The sequence below is a fragment of the Heptranchias perlo genome, unplaced genomic scaffold (assembly GCF_035084215.1).
Source record: "Heptranchias perlo isolate sHepPer1 unplaced genomic scaffold, sHepPer1.hap1 HAP1_SCAFFOLD_60, whole genome shotgun sequence".
In the NCBI taxonomy this organism is placed as follows: Eukaryota; Metazoa; Chordata; class Chondrichthyes; order Hexanchiformes; family Hexanchidae; genus Heptranchias; species Heptranchias perlo.
The window spans coordinates 2,145,863-2,161,701 of NW_027139623.1; the positions used below are offsets into that span (position 1 = coordinate 2,145,863).

Below are 15,839 nucleotides of genomic sequence, written 5' to 3' on the forward strand. Positions count from 1 at the left end.
TGCAGGAGTTCCTCAGGGCAGTGTCCTCGGCCCAACCATCTTCAGTTGCTTCAGCAATGACCTTCCCTCCATCATAAGGTCAGAAATGGGGATGTTCGCTGATGACTGCACAGTGTTCAGTTCCATTCGCAACCCCTCAGATAATGAAGCAGTCCGAGCCTGCATGCAGCAAGACCTGGACAACATCCAGGCTTGGGCTGATAAGTGGAAAGTAACATTCGCGCCAGATAAGTGCCAGGCAATGACCATCTCCAACAAGAGAGAGTCTAACCACCTCCCCTTGACATTCAACGGCATTACCATCGCCGAATCCCCCACCATCAACATCCTGGGGGTCACCATTGACCAGAAACTTAACTGGACCAGCCATATAAATACCGTGGCTGCGAGAGCAGGTCAGAGGCTGGGTATTCTGCGGCGAGTGACTCACCTCCTGACTCCCCAAAGCCTTTCCACCATCTACAAGGCACAAGTCAGGAGTGTGATGGAATACTCTCCACTTGCCTGGATGAGTGCAGCTCCAACAACACTCAAGAAGCTCGACACCATCCAAGATAAAGCAGCCCGCTTGATTGGCACCCCATCCACCACCCTAAACATTCACTCCCTTCACCACCGGCGCACTGTGGCTGCAGTGTGCACCATCCACAGGATGCACAGCAGCAACTCGCCAAGGCTTCTTCGACAGCACCTCCCAAACCCGCGACCTCTACCACCTAGAAGGACAAGGGCAGCAGGCGCATGGGAACAACACCACCTGCACGTTCCCCTCCAAGTCACACACCATCCCGACTTGGAAATATATCGCCGTTCCTTCATTGTCGCTGGGTCAAAATCCTGGAACTCCCTTCCTAACAGCACTGTGGGAGAACCGTCACCACACGGACTGCAGCGGTTCAAGAAGGCGGCTCACCACCACCTTCTCGAGGGCAATTAGGGATGGGCAATAAATGCCGGCCTTGCCAGCGACGCCCACATCCCGTGAACGAATAAAAAAAAACTGTTTGGAAGGCAGCTCTGCTCACCATTGTAGCACTTTGTTCACTACGAGGGACAAATAGAATGTTTCTGTGGAGTTTGGGTTTTGAGTTTCTGGTACTTTAATCACAGACAATAAATAGTTCCCAAACACCAGCCCCTGAACAGACACAACAAGCTGGTGGAATTGCTCATTTATAAATATTAAATTAGAGGATGACAAAAGAGAATAGGAAACGGTCAGGAAGATTTCACAAGAACAATTGGGGAAGCAAAGAGGAACGACGAAATTAAATTATCAAGGAATATCAAAAGAAACAGTAAATTATTCTACAGATGCATAAATAATACAAGGACAATCAGAATAGCTTCAGTGCCACAAAGTGTTCACAAAATAAACTCATAGGTAACGTCAGTGAAATGCCAGAAATATTGAATTATTACTTTGCCTCAGTATTTACCCGGGAGATTAACAGGGTGAACATGATATTAGAGGAAGGGGTCAATAAAGATATCAAGACATTTAAGTTAGAAAGGGTGGTTAAACTCCTGGTCCAGATGGATTCCATCTGCACATATCAAATGAAGCAAGGGAAAAGATAGCAGAGGCACTGTTACATACATAGAAATAAATCATCACAAAAAGGAATAGTGCCAGAGGACTGAATGACAGTTAATGTGATTCTTATAATTTAAAACAGGAGATAGAACAATTCCAGGGAACTATAGACCAGTTAACTAAAGGTCGGTGGTAGGAATGATCATGGAATCTTTTACTCAATGAAGCAATAGAAAAACATCTAGAAACCGAAAATATAACAAAGAATAGTCAGCACGGATTTCAGAAAGGGAAGGTTTAACAGTTTGGCAGAAGGTTTGACAGTTTAAATTACAGTTCAACATAACTTATCTGCTTATCAATTCTATTCCTCTAGAAATAAACCCCAGTGCTGTGTTTGCTTTCTGTGGCCTCATCAACCTGTGTTGCTACTTTTAACGATTTGTCAATCTGTACCCCTAAATCACTTTGCTCTTCTACACCATTTAGACTCTTATTTTCCAAGCAGTGTTTGGCCTCCTTATTACCCCGAGCAAAATGCACCACCTCACAACTTTCTATTTGGTAACTGAATGTCCATTTCCTCCGCCTTTCAGCAAGCTTATTAAATCTTCTTGTATTTTGTTGCATTCTTCCTCAGTTTAGGCTATACCCCCAAAATTAATTACAAGCATTTAATACAGCATTCCAACTCATGTTTGGTCCAACAAAATGTTCTCCATTCCCAGTTTTTCTAAACCCCACTCGTGCAATATAATGTGAAGAATGAGTTTATCTTCTGTCCCTCTCTCATCTGCAAACTTCAATGACCCGGGGTTTGGGGACATCTACTGGCCGGAAGCAGAACTGCAACAGTTCGGAACAAATTGCTGAAACCGGACAATGTGCAGTGTGAGCGTGTTTGTGATTGGTGGCAGGTATTAAATCTGATTGGTTTCTTCAGATATCCAGTCAGAGAGTTACAGTTAATAATTATCGTGACTTCACTCCCAGTGACCCAATCACAATCATTACCTTCCCCCATCCCTCATTACCATAGGGCTGTGGGGCTGCCTATTTAATCCGAGCTCGGAGCGGATTTGGGTCATTTCTGGGTCTGAAATTGAGTTTGAAAATGCCTGAGGACAAGAAAGCAGCTCCCAAGAAGGGCGCCAAGAAAACCTTGAATAAAGCACCAGCCAAGGGCGGCAAGAAGCGGAGAAAGTCGAGGAAGGAGAGTTACTCGATCTACGTCTACAAAGTGATGAAGCAGGTTCACCCCGACACCGGCATCTCCTCCAAGGCCATGAGCATCATGAACTCCTTTGTGAACGATATTTTCGAGCGCATCGCGAGTGAGGCTTCCCGCCTGGCCCATTATAATAAACGGGCGACCATCAGCTCCCGCGAGATCCAGACCGCCGTGCGCCTGCTGCTGCCCGGGGAACTGGCCAAGCACGCCGTGTCGGAAGGGACAAAGGCGGTGACCAAGTACACCAGCTCCAAGTAAAACTCTACAATGTACTGAAAAAAAATAAACACAAAGGCTCTTTTAAGAGCCACCCACAACCTCTCTGAAGGAGCTGCATTTCCGATATATTTACATAGTATGTTTTTAATACCGCGATATTATTCCAATCGAAAACTGATACTCTACGCCGTTGAAATTTCTGACCCATAAACTGAACACGAGTTTCTGATCCGCTCCTTCCCATTCGCTTTGTTCTTAAAGCGTTACTATTCCGGCGACGAACACACCCTGAATGACCCCTTAGCATTTCCATTATCTCTATGAATTCAGTCTCCCCACATTAAAAGCAAACCCACCCCTTGCAGTAACACAGCGGAGTCGGGGCAGAATGAGAACTCCGTCCGGGTCCGTCTTTTCACAGAAACACTCTCGGCTCTGTGAGAAGGGACCAATCTATAACGTGTCACTTTTATAAAGACTAAATTGAAACGTGTCCCTTCACGGAATGCTGTGAATGGGGATTTCGTCCCGAACGGTACAGTTTGAAAGCGATGATAAAATTAGCGATAATTTAAAGCAGATTTTAAAACAGCGCCAGCGATTGGTGACGGGTAGCGCTGAATAAGACAAGATAAAAAGAACGGGTTTAAAATCTTGTGCTCAGGGAGAACATTGATCGAAATCCGGTCCTTTACTACACTGAAATTGGCGGGCTTTTTGAAATTCATCAAATTCCTTGTCTGACCGTTGAGGCCGGTAAATCCCGCCCTCTTCTGATTCCCAGCTATCTGATTGGTTAATGAAATAGGCAAATGAGGTGTATTAAAGAACAACCAATCAGATGACCTTTCAGTCTACAAGAAGGGTAAATACGGAAATCATTCTTCATTCTTTGTGAAAGTGTTTGTGAGATTGTGGAAATGTCTGGAAGAGGAAAAACCGGCGGTAAAGCTCGGGCCAAGGCCAAGTCTCGCTCATCCCGGGCCGGACTGCAGTTCCCTGTGGGCCGTGTTCACAGGCACCTGCGAAAGGGGAACTACGCTGAACGTGTGGGTGCCGGAGCCCCGGTCTATCTGGCTGCTGTGCTCGAGTATCTGACGGCTGAAATCCTCGAGCTGGCCGGCAACGCGGCCCGGGACAATAAGAAGACCCGCATCATCCCCAGACACCTGCAGCTGGCCATCCGCAACGACGAGGAGCTCAACAAGCTGCTGGGACGGGTGACCATCGCTCAGGGCGGGGTGCTGCCTAATATCCAGGCCGTGCTGCTGCCGAAGAAAACCAGCACTGTGAGCTCCAAGAGCAAATAAAGCGACCAAGATTTAATCTGATAACCCAAAGGCTCTTTTCAGAGCCACCCACTGTATTTATGAAAGGGCTGGTTACTGTCAGTCAAAGGACTTGATTCCGATTCGCGAAACTAACAATAACTTGTTAAACACAAATGATCCATATCGGTCTGTTGCAGTATTCGCTTCCGGACCGCAGATGTCGCCAACCTCCAATAGATTGAAATTTGCAGTTTGTCTGGTGAATGAGACAAAATACCAGAACCGTCAGAATTGTTAACTGGGTGGGTGGGATGCAGAAATACCAGGGACGCTTGTCATTATTTACCGTCCCATCCTCGGACAAGTCTGCCTCGGTTTGTTATTTTACCCAGATGTATACAACAGATGCTGAATGATCAGTTGTTTATTGTGTCAGCGATTACTGAATAAAGAATGTGTGAAATTTGTGTTTGGATGTGAGTGAGGTATTTATTCTGTCCCTGTCAGTCTGACATCTGCTCCCTCCCATTTATACATTTCCCGTTTAAGCAAATTGCTCACGGCCCTGCCATTTCAACCCAGGAGATCACAGCTCTTTCCATCGCCGATTTGGTGGCTCTGAAAAGAGCCTTTGTTGCACTTGGTGCTGAAGCCGGGTCGGGTTTAGGCGCGCTCCCCGCGGATGCGGCGGGCCAGCTGGATGTCTTTGGGCATGATGGTGACTCGCTTGGCGTGGATGGCGCACAGGTTGGTGTCCTCAAACAGCCCCACCAGGTAAGCCTCGCTGGCCTCCTGCAGGGCCATGACGGCCGAGCTCTGGAAGCGCAGGTCTGTCAGAAGTCCTGAGCGATCTCTCGCACCAGGCGCTGGAAGGGCAGTTTGCGGATCAGCAGCTCGGTGGATTTCTGGTAGCGGCGGATCTCCCTCAGAGCCACAGTGCCGGGTCTGTAGCGATGAGGCTTCTTCACTCCGCCCGTGGCTGGAGCGCTCTTCCGGGCCGCTTTGGTCGCCAACTGTTTGCGAGGAGCTTTCCCGCCGGTCGATTTACGCGCCGTCTGCTTGGTCCTGGCCATTTTCTGAACAGATCTCAACACAACCTGAGACACAAAGACTGTTAATACGGAGTCAGCTCTGGGGCCGCCTTATAAAGTGTCTAAGGGGATCCGCCCCTGGCCACTGATTGGCTTCAGTCCCACACCCTGTCAGGGAGGGACTGTGATTCGCAGGTTTGATCCGAGCTCCAACAGTCAGACCGAAACGGCGGGAGGTATTGGGCCCCAATTGGCTGAGCTGAAATTAATCTTCAATTTCAAAAAGCCCGGCAATTTCAGAGCATCAAATAACAGTTTCAAGAAAATCTAATTTCCCTCCAGCAATTTAAGAATCTCTCTCTTTATAATCTCCATTATTTCCCACTCCTCAGCTCAAATCTCAGGCTGTTTCACATTCCGGTTCATTCTCTGATCTGTCTGTAAACGGGCGGGAATAAAGCCCCGGTCATTGCTTTCCGGAACGGGACAAAGTCCAGCTTCAATTTCAAAAATCCCGCCAGTTCCGGCCCGGTGAACCGCTCCTCAAACAGAAACTTCACATCGAACTGATAATTGAATGAGGGCAGGAAATAAAGACCGAGCAGAGAGGACACAGCGGGAGAGGGAGTGAGGAGGGATTTTACTCTGAGCGGAGAATGTAATGTCTGATGAAAGACTCTGTATCCCCGCCTGTTCATTTATACCGTGAAACCGGGAATTCCGCTCCTTCTCTCCGGATAGCCGAGAACCCCGGCCGTTGTTTCTGATCTCCCTGTACCGAGTGTTGGGGAATCTCCCCAAACTAATTAAATATCGGAAACTGCTTCCCCACCCCGAGATCTTTCCTCTTCCCGTTCCCAGGTCAGTGCTCTCTCTGTGAGGCGGTGGGTGGCTCTTAGAAGAGCCTTTGTTTTGTGTCCGGTTTGAAAGGGTCGAGTTGTTCAGCCGCCGAATCCATAGAGAGTACGGCCCTGCCGTTTCAGAGCGTACACCACATCCATGGCAGTGACCGTCTTGCGCTTGGCGTGTTCAGTGTAGGTGACCGCGTCCCTGATCACATTCTCCAGGAAAACCTTCAGCACCCCGCGGGTTTCCTCGTAGATCAGACCCGAGATCCGCTTGACACCGCCACGGCGAGCCAGGCGGCGGATGGCTGGTTTCGTGATCCCCTGGATGTTATCACGAAGCACTTTCCGGTGCCGCTTGGCTCCGCCTTTGCCCAGTCCTTTGCCTCCTTTACCTCTGCCAGACATGTTGATTCTTCACTCAAATCGTTGCTGAATGAATAACAAACTTATGCTGCTTCCGTTTTTATGCAGCCTGCGCCGACCTGACTGAAACAGACACAGGGTGAGAGAGGGAGGGGAGGAGACAGAGTGAGATATTAAACAGGGAGGGGAGGAGACAGAGTGAGATATTAAACAGAGAGGGGAGGAGACAGAGTGAGATATTAAACAGAGAGGGGAGGAGACAGAGTGAGATATTAAACAGAGAGGGGAGGAGAGATTCAGAGTGACGGACAGAGCCGCAAGCGGCCACTGATCTTCCAGCTCCACCTCCAGCTTTCTCCACCCGCCAATTTCAAACCGTTTATCGATAATTGAACCGAAACACGGCGCTCTGCACAAACCCTTACAGACTCGGGCTTCATATTCAAGGATTCCCAGAAACCCGGAGCTTTTAAATGAGCCCCGTTACAATTAACAGTCAGTAATATTCCTGCCTAAATACAGTCCTTTCTATAATAAGTCAACCCGCCTCGTTCCATTTCAGTCCCAGACCCGATTCGATCTCCCCACACATCCCCTCCCAGACGGGTTCAGCAGTTTACAAACACTTTATTCCAGCTGATTTGAAGAATCTCTTGTGTTGGGGTTTGAATTGTGATAGCGGCGGATCTCCGCCAGTTTTACCCTGTCACCGACTCTCGCCCTGAATCTGTGAGAATAAATGAACTGGGACTGGAGCCGAACACACGCCAGTTCCAGTGAGGCCCGGCCCGGACATCCCATTCTCTCTATTTTATTTCAGACAGTGGGGGTGTGGCGAGAATAGCGAATGTCAGCGAGTCACCGGGACCCTGGGTTTATTTGAAATAATTTCTATCTGAAATCTGAGCCCGGCCCCGGGACAGGAATCATCTGATTCCGGGATCAGCTCTTTTCTGAGAGACGTGGGTGGCTCTGAGAAGAGCCGTTGGGTTCAGATGGTCACAAGTTGGACTTGATTTTTTATTTCTTTTTGCCCGCTGCTTTCTTCGGCTTTGCTGACTTCGGTTTGGGCTTGGCCCTCGGTTTTTCCACCTTCTTCGCCTTCGCCTTCACTGTCTTGGGGGTCTTGGGCTTCTTCGCCGCCGCTTTCTTCTTAATTGGTGATTTCGCCGCCTTTTTCGTGGTCGATTTCTTGACCGCTGGTTTCTTGGCCGTTAATTTCTTGACGGCTGTTTTTTTGGCCGCTGTTTTTTTTCCGGGAGATTTCTTGGTCACTTGTTTCTTCACCTTCTTCACCACTTTTGCCTGGGTTTCCTTCTTAGCGACTCTGAAGGAGCCCGAGGCGCCCGTGCCCTTGATCTGCACCAGGGAGCCTTTTTCCACATTTCTCTTGATACTTAATATGATCTGGGACCGGAGCTTCTCCACATCCAGGCCTTTGGTCGCCAGAACCTTCTTTATCGCGGCCAGGGATATCCCCTTGCGATCCTTGCAATCCCCCACAATCTTGAGGATCTGTTCGCCCAACGGGGGACCGGTGGACTTGGGTCTGGGAACCGCCTTCTTCTTCTTGGGAGCCTTGGGTGGAGCGGCGGCGGCGGCAGGAGGTGCCGTTTCGGCGGCTGCAGTGTCTGTCATGTCCGGGACTCTGTCGAAAATCTCTCTGACAGTCAGAGCTGGGTCAGAAATGAAACGAGAGACGGCGGCACAGAGCAACTTAAAGGCACAGAGCGGACGGGGCGGAGACATCCTGCTGTCAGCTCCCGGCCCCTCCAGCCTCTCTGTGTTTCTCTCTCCTCTTAAACTCCCCGATTCCAATTCAAATCGGGCACTCCAGAGTCCCAGACTAGCCCCTTCCCATCTCTAACACCGGGATGTTTGCTGTCGAAAAACTTTCACCGGAATTAAAAGCACCAGTTTCGATTTAAACCCGTTTCATTGCTGCACTGATCGCGCTCTCTCACCCGATCGCTGACATGATCTCCGTTTTTCGGCTGAAATCTTGAATTGATCTGAAACTTTACCTTAAATTTCCACTTGGGAGCTCGGCAGTGGAGGAGGGCGTTCCTTTGACAGGGATTTTTTAAAATTTTACTCAAAATAGACTTGGAAATCCGGCGATGAGACCGGCCACACAAACACAGTGACATTAATCTCACCCGCCCGCCGCTTTAACACACTCTCTCTGACACAATGTTCACATCTTCACATTCACAGGACAAACTGTTCGCCAGATTGACAATTCCCGGGACAGGCTTTCCTCACCGCTCGGCCTGTGCTGCAGATTCTCGGGGGTTAGTTGTAGTTTCCCAGCTCAGTAACTGTTAAACACTCTGAGGCCGGCGCTCCTCACAGTGTCTGGTCCCCAGATTCAGGGGCAGGAGTCAATCACAGCTGTGGATCTGATTATCCATATCTGGTTTTACATGATTATATTATTCACACTCAGCAATATGTTTGGTTGAGACGATTATACAAATTATCCGCTCTGGGCTCCTCCAGTCTCTCTGTCTTTCTCCCTCCCTCCTAAACTGACTGACAGACAATAGTAACTGGTGTCCCATCCGTCCCATTCTCAACACCCAGAGACGGCCAGTTGCTGAATAAATTCAACATTCACAGGCAGTCCAGTTTCAGACCGTTACAGGCTGTTTCTCTCCACCTTTCCTTACTGGACTGGAGACTGATAAATGCACCGTCAGACCGGCTCATACATAATAGAAGGGACAGTGACCGTCTCACCAACAGCACCGGAGGTCTGTTCACAGACACAGAATCAGTCTTTACCTTCCAACAGGGTGTTCATATTACGCTCAATAACACTATCCCGCTTTCATGTACAGCGCTAGAGATAGAGAAATACAGACGGACAGATAAAGAGACAGACAGAGACAGGCACACAGACAAAGTATCATTCTCACACTTCCTCTCAGTGTGTCCGTTTCACACTCAGCAAACAGTATCCCACCTTTGTGTACAGCGCTAGAGAGATACAGACAGGCAGAGTATCAGCCAGACGCTTCCCATCAGTGTCTCTGTATCACGCTCAGCAGCAGTATTCCACCTTCATAAGTTGTACAAAAGAGAGAGAAAAACTGACCTGCAATGTCCCGTTTTCACCCAGTAACAAATTGGAAAATACTCCATTCCAATTGCCATTCCAAGCTGGAGTGACAGAAGATGCAGTCTCATCTCTCACTGATATTATTTCTGAGACAGACACATTATTAATCCCACTCTCAGGGACAGTGTCACGCATTTAACCCTCTCTTGCATGTTGTACCCTCTGCAATTTTGCAGCTCAGGGCCCTTCTGTATTTCTCTCAGTGACCGAGAGTTTCACTCCGATTGAAATAAACTGGGACTGTAGCCGTCAGATATTAATCCGACACGGTCCCAGCAAATACACCGACTCCCACTTTCCTCCCATGTTTCTCGAGGATGAAATCCTCTCATTTCGAGGATTTCATTTTCACATCGTTCACCTGACGAAGGAGGAAGCCTCCGAAAGCTTGTGAATTTAAAATAAAATTGCTGGACTATAACTTGGTGTTGTAAAATTGTTTACAATTCTCCAGGATTGGTTGGAGGAATCCGGCCTCCAGATACGGAGTCACAAGTTTCTTTATCAGTAACGGGACCAAGAATGAACAGAACCAATTGGCTCATTTCACAGCCGCCCACTTTATCTCTGACTCTTTTCCATCAAAAGATACCGAGAGAAACAGCAGGGATGGAAACATCTCGTTTAATAGTTGGAGATTGGAAAGTCAGCATCTGTTTCTCATTCTGGTGCCTGTTCCTGCACTGCCTGTGGACCCCATTCCCTCTGACCTTTCCCCCAGACCCACTTCCTTTGCTCAGACTCGGAAAAATTCCAATTGGGGAAAGTTTCCATCGATTTTTGTATTGGGAATTAAACCAGATATCTGCGCATGCGTGACTCAGCCCCGCCCCCAGCGCTGATTGTGGTGAGCAGAAGAGCGCATGCGCGCTGCCCTCCCCCAGCTCGGCCTGTGGGCGCCATTCCCTCAGTGAGCGGAAGAAGATGGTTTAAAACAGCCGGGAATGGAGAGATCACGGCCCCCGGGGGAAGGGAGCAAAGAGCAGCCTCGTTACAGCAGCTCATCGCTTCGGGACCGTGTCCGCAGATGGGCTCAGAGATCGGCATTGAGTCCGGGGGAAGGTCAGGGGGAGTCCGGGGGCTGTTTGTAAGAGGCGGAGTGGATCAGGAACTGGTCCCGGAACATGGAGTGAGCGGGGGAAGGGAGAGGTCATTCTCGGGCTGTGTGTGAACAGGGTGTGTCCAGGGGAAGGGAGACAGAATGGGAAGAACCTGCTATTTAAAATCATTGCTGCTTTCTCTCCCCAAATCAGTAGTGAATGTTCCTGGTTTAGTTCCAGTCTCACCCTGTTACTGGACAGTGAACAGTCAGGATGTGGGGAGTTATACAAGCAGTATCTATTGCAGGCATCAGGTGAGAAGTGTGAAGGACACATTTTAAACAGCGGTTGTTTGGTTTGGGGTGAACGGCTAGTCCCATGGGAGAGGAGTTGAGAAACCTGACCTGTACAAAGGTCCCTGCCCCATCGGGTAGTCCCATTCACGGATCAGTGCAGGGGTTGTGTTGTGTCTGGATGTCACTAAATTGTTACAGAATCGTCCAACACACCGGGTGTGCAGAAGCTGAGTGCTGCAGTACTGCAGTGCAGTCAGACATTGAAACTGTTTGTATCACTGGTTTTCATTTGTGGATATTCAAAATGATCATTAACAGAGATATTAAACTGATCACTTTTGTATTTTCTACCTCACCTGTTCCTGAGTAATAAGAGATAATTTTCTTTCCACAGGCAAATCCTTGAAGGATCCAGAATAAATGTGATGTTTCCTCCACCCGAGGCAAAAGAAACAGTGCAGCCAGCTCCTTCTCACACGCAGTAAGTACATTATCACACACACAGAGCACGGAGTCACAGACAGGTCATCAGTTCCACAGTCTCAGATAGCAGAAGTAGTCAGTACCACACTGATCCCAAGACCCAGAGACACATTTTCAATCCAACCATCAAACAGAGCAGGTGAAGTAGATACTGTTCCATTTCTCCCAAACTCAGTTCCGCTGACAGGGAAATACAAAAATCCCAGTCAAAATCACACTCTCAGATTGAAAGGCACTGTGTCAATCTCACAATTGGGCAACATTAAATACCAGATAGAAATCACACATGGTACCCGATTGAAAGGGACAGAATGAACCCCAATAATGTACCCTGAGATTCGAATTGAATACCACCCCACAACTCACAAATGTGAGTTTAATACATGCAGTATCCATTCGATTAATGTATCATGAGGTACAAACTGCAGACATGTCCAAAACTCATGTAGAGTATCAGACTGAGAAATGTTGTGACAGTCGAACCTGAAAAACAAATGAGAAACCAGTTTATAATACACATAGTATGAGATGTAAATACACAGTATCAATTCTATTAGTGCACACTGAGATACACATTACATACCAGTCCAAAAATCTCATACAATATTAGACTGAAAGGCACAGTATCGATTACAATAGTACAGACTGAGCTGCACATTATATACCAATTCCAAAATCACTATATCAGTTTGAAATATATGTTATCATTCACAATAGTACACAAAGATATTGATTTAATAGTAGTCCAAAAAGCACACAAATTATCTGATTAAAAACCTCCAGCACCAAATCCTAAAGTATATCCATATTTACCAATTAAATGAAAAAAACTATTTAAACATGAAGATATTAAAGCTGCAGTATTGAACACCATAATGTAATCTGAGACAATAATTATAGACAGATGCAGAATAAATCTCACACTCTTATGGTACCAATGTTGACAGAGAATGTATCCCAAACTCTCATAATGTACCAGAGACTGGCAGATAAAGTATGAATCCCACACTCACACAGCATCAGAGACTGTATATATCAAATGAATCGCAAACTCAAACACACTACTGACAAGATACACAATGAATCCCACACAGTATCACGGACTGAGAGATACAAAATGAATCTCTCAGTCACCTACATTAGTGCAGGCTGAGCTACAAATTAGGGACCAGTCCACAAATCTCAGTGTCAGATTGAAAGATACAGTACCAATTCCATTAGTGCAGACTGAGCTACATATTAATTACCAATACAAAAGACCAATGCAGATTCAGACTGAAATATACAGTATTCCATTTATGCAGACTGAGCAACACATTGTATGTAAGTTCAACATGTCACCATGTCAGTTTGGAAGATACACTGTATCACAATTGTGTTCACATTGATGCAGATTTAATCGTAGCCAAAAAGTGCAGTGATTCTCTGATTATAACCTACAGCAACACATTTTAACGTATATAATTACTTACCACTTAAACACTGGGAAAAATTATTTATACATTTCTGTATTAAAGATACAGGTTTGAATGCCATGCTGTGAAATGAGATACAAATTAGATACAGATAAAGAATGAATCTCATACTCAGATCCAGTGCCAGAGACTGACATAAAGAATGAATCCCTCACTCATACAATGTACCACTGACTGACAGATACAAAATGAATCCCACACTAACATACAGTAGCACAGACTGACAGATACAGTATATATATCACTCATATACAGTATCAGAGATTGATGGAAATGGAATGAATGTCTCACTCACATGCAGCACCAGAGACTGACAGATATGGAATTAATCCCAAATTCACACATGGTGCCAGAGACTGACAGGAACAGAATGAATCTCATTCAGATACAGTACAAGGGGCTGACATATATAGAATGAATCCCACACTCACACACAGTACCACAGGCTGACAGAATCAGAATGAATCACAAAGTACCACAGTCAGACAAATACAGAATGAATCTCTAAGTCAAATCACTGCAGACTGAGTTACACATAACATGCCAGTCCAAAAATCTTCGTGTCAGATTGAAAGATAATGTATCAATTCCATTAGTGCAGACTGAGCCAAACATTATATAGCAGTCCAACACTGTCAGACCATATCAGACTCAAAGATACAACATCAATTCCATTAGCATGTACTGAGCTACATGTTACACACCAGTCCAAAAATCTCATACAGTAACAGACTGATAGATACATTATCAATTCTATTAGTGCAGGCTGAGCTATATATTACATTCCAGTCCAAAAATCTCAGTGTCAGACTGAGATACAGAATTAATTCCATTATTATAGACTGAGCTACACATTATATACCAGTTAAATAATTTCACCATGGAGAGATTGAAAGGTACATTATCATTCACAACAGAGTTCAGAGATGAAGATGTAATACACTCACAAACATTGTTTGATTAAAGAAAATCCAAAAGTGTATCAATATTTACAAATTAAACACTTGATAAAAAACGGCATATACTTTAAAGTATTAAAGATATAGTTTCAAATACAATAATATAAACTGAAATAAGAACACAGAATGAATCCAGACTTGCACATTGTCTCAGAGACTGAATTATAGAATAAAACCCAGACTGAGATAAATTGGCTGAGACTGACAGATACAGAATGTATCCTAAACTCATATACAGTATCAGAGACTGACAGATACAGAATAAAGCCCACATTCACATGCAGCACCAGAGACAGACAGAAACAGAATGAATCCCACACTCACACACAGTACCAGAGACAGACAGAAACAGAATGAATCCCACACTCACACACAGTACCAAAGGCAGACAGATACAGAATAAACCCCATACTCATGTGCAGTACCAGATACAGACAGAAGCAGAATAAACCTGACACTCGCATACAGTACCCGTTACAGACAGATACAGAATAAACCCCACACACGTACAGTACCACAGACTGACAGGCACAGAATGAATCCCACACTCACACACAGTACCAGACACTGAAAGATACAGAATAATCCTCACATTCATATACAGTACCAGAAACAGACGAATAAAGAATAAAGCCCACAATCATTTGCAGTACCAGAGACAGACAGATACAGAATGAATCCCAAATTCACACACAGTACCAGAGACTGACAGATACAGAATGAATCCCAAATTCACACAAGGTACCAGAGACTGACATACACTGAATAAACCCCACACTCATTTCCAGTACCAGAGACTGACAGATACAGTATATACCCCCCACTCATTTGCAGCTCAAGAGACTGACAGATACAGAATAAACCCCACACTCATATACAGTACGAGAGACTGATAGGCACAGAATGAATCCCACACACACACAGCACCAGAGACTGACAGATACAGAATAAACCCCACACTCATATGCAGCACCAGAGACTGACAGATACAGAATAAACCCCACACTCATATACAGTACCAGAGACTGACAGATACGGAATGTGTGAATTTGGGATTCACAGTATTGGAGACAGACAGATACAGAATAAACCCCAAACACATCTACAGTATCAGAGACACACAATTACAGAATAAACCCCACACTGACACACAGTTCCAGAGACTGACAGATACAGAATAAACCTCACACTCATGTACAGTATCAGAGACTGACTTATACAGAATGAATCTTATACTCACACACAATACCAGAGACTGACAGATACAGAATAAAGCCCAACCTCATATACTGTACCAGAGACAGATAAATACAAAATAAACACCAAACACATCTACAGTATCGGAGATAGACAGATAGAGAATAAACCCCACACTCACACACAGTACCAGAGACAGACACAGAATAAAAGCTACACTCACACACAGTACCAGAGACAGACAGATACAGAATAAAACCTACACTCACACACAGTACCAGAGACAGACAGGCACAGAATAAACCCCACACTCACACACAGTACCAGAGAGTGAAAAATACAGAATAAACACCAAACTCTTGTACAGGATCAGAGACTGACAGATACAGAATAAACCCCACAATCATGTAAAGTGCCAGGAAAAATTGTTTGGTTAGTGAGTGTCTGTAAATGAAGGAAACATGTTGTCTGGTAAGGGAGTGTCTATGCATGAAGGAAAAACGGTGAAGGGTCAGGGAATATCTATAAATGAAAGAGAAATGGTGACAGGTCAGGGATTGTCCATAAATGAAGGTGAAATGGTTTCTGGTAAGGGAGTATTATAAATGGGAGAAGACATGGTGACAGGTCAGGGAGTGTCTAAAAATGAAGGCGAAATGGTGACGGGTGACGGAGTGTCCATAAAGGAGGGAGAAATGGTGACAGATGAGGCAGAGTCTGTAAATGATGGAGAAATGGTGACTTGTCAGAGGGTGTCTGTAAATG

At 45.8% G+C, this 15,839-nt stretch overlaps 2 protein-coding genes across 2 annotated transcripts in view; both read left to right on the forward strand.

Moving 5' to 3' along the window:
* LOC137316677 (zinc finger protein 585A-like) overlaps positions 1 to 15,839 on the forward strand; it is a 69,456-nt gene that overhangs the window by 50,288 nt on the left and 3,329 nt on the right. The window lies entirely within an intron of this gene.
* LOC137316749 (histone H2B 1/2-like) lies at positions 2,652 to 3,049 on the forward strand. Its single transcript, XM_067980608.1, has one exon. The coding sequence runs from the start codon at positions 2,652 to 2,654 to the stop codon at positions 3,024 to 3,026; it is 375 nt and encodes a 124-aa protein (XP_067836709.1). The 3' UTR covers positions 3,027 to 3,049.

Excerpts from the sequence above, each read along its gene's own strand:
- LOC137316749 (XM_067980608.1), top strand. The coding sequence starts at position 2,652 with ATGCCTGAGGACAAGAAAGCAGCTCCCAAGAAGGGCGCCAAGAAAACC.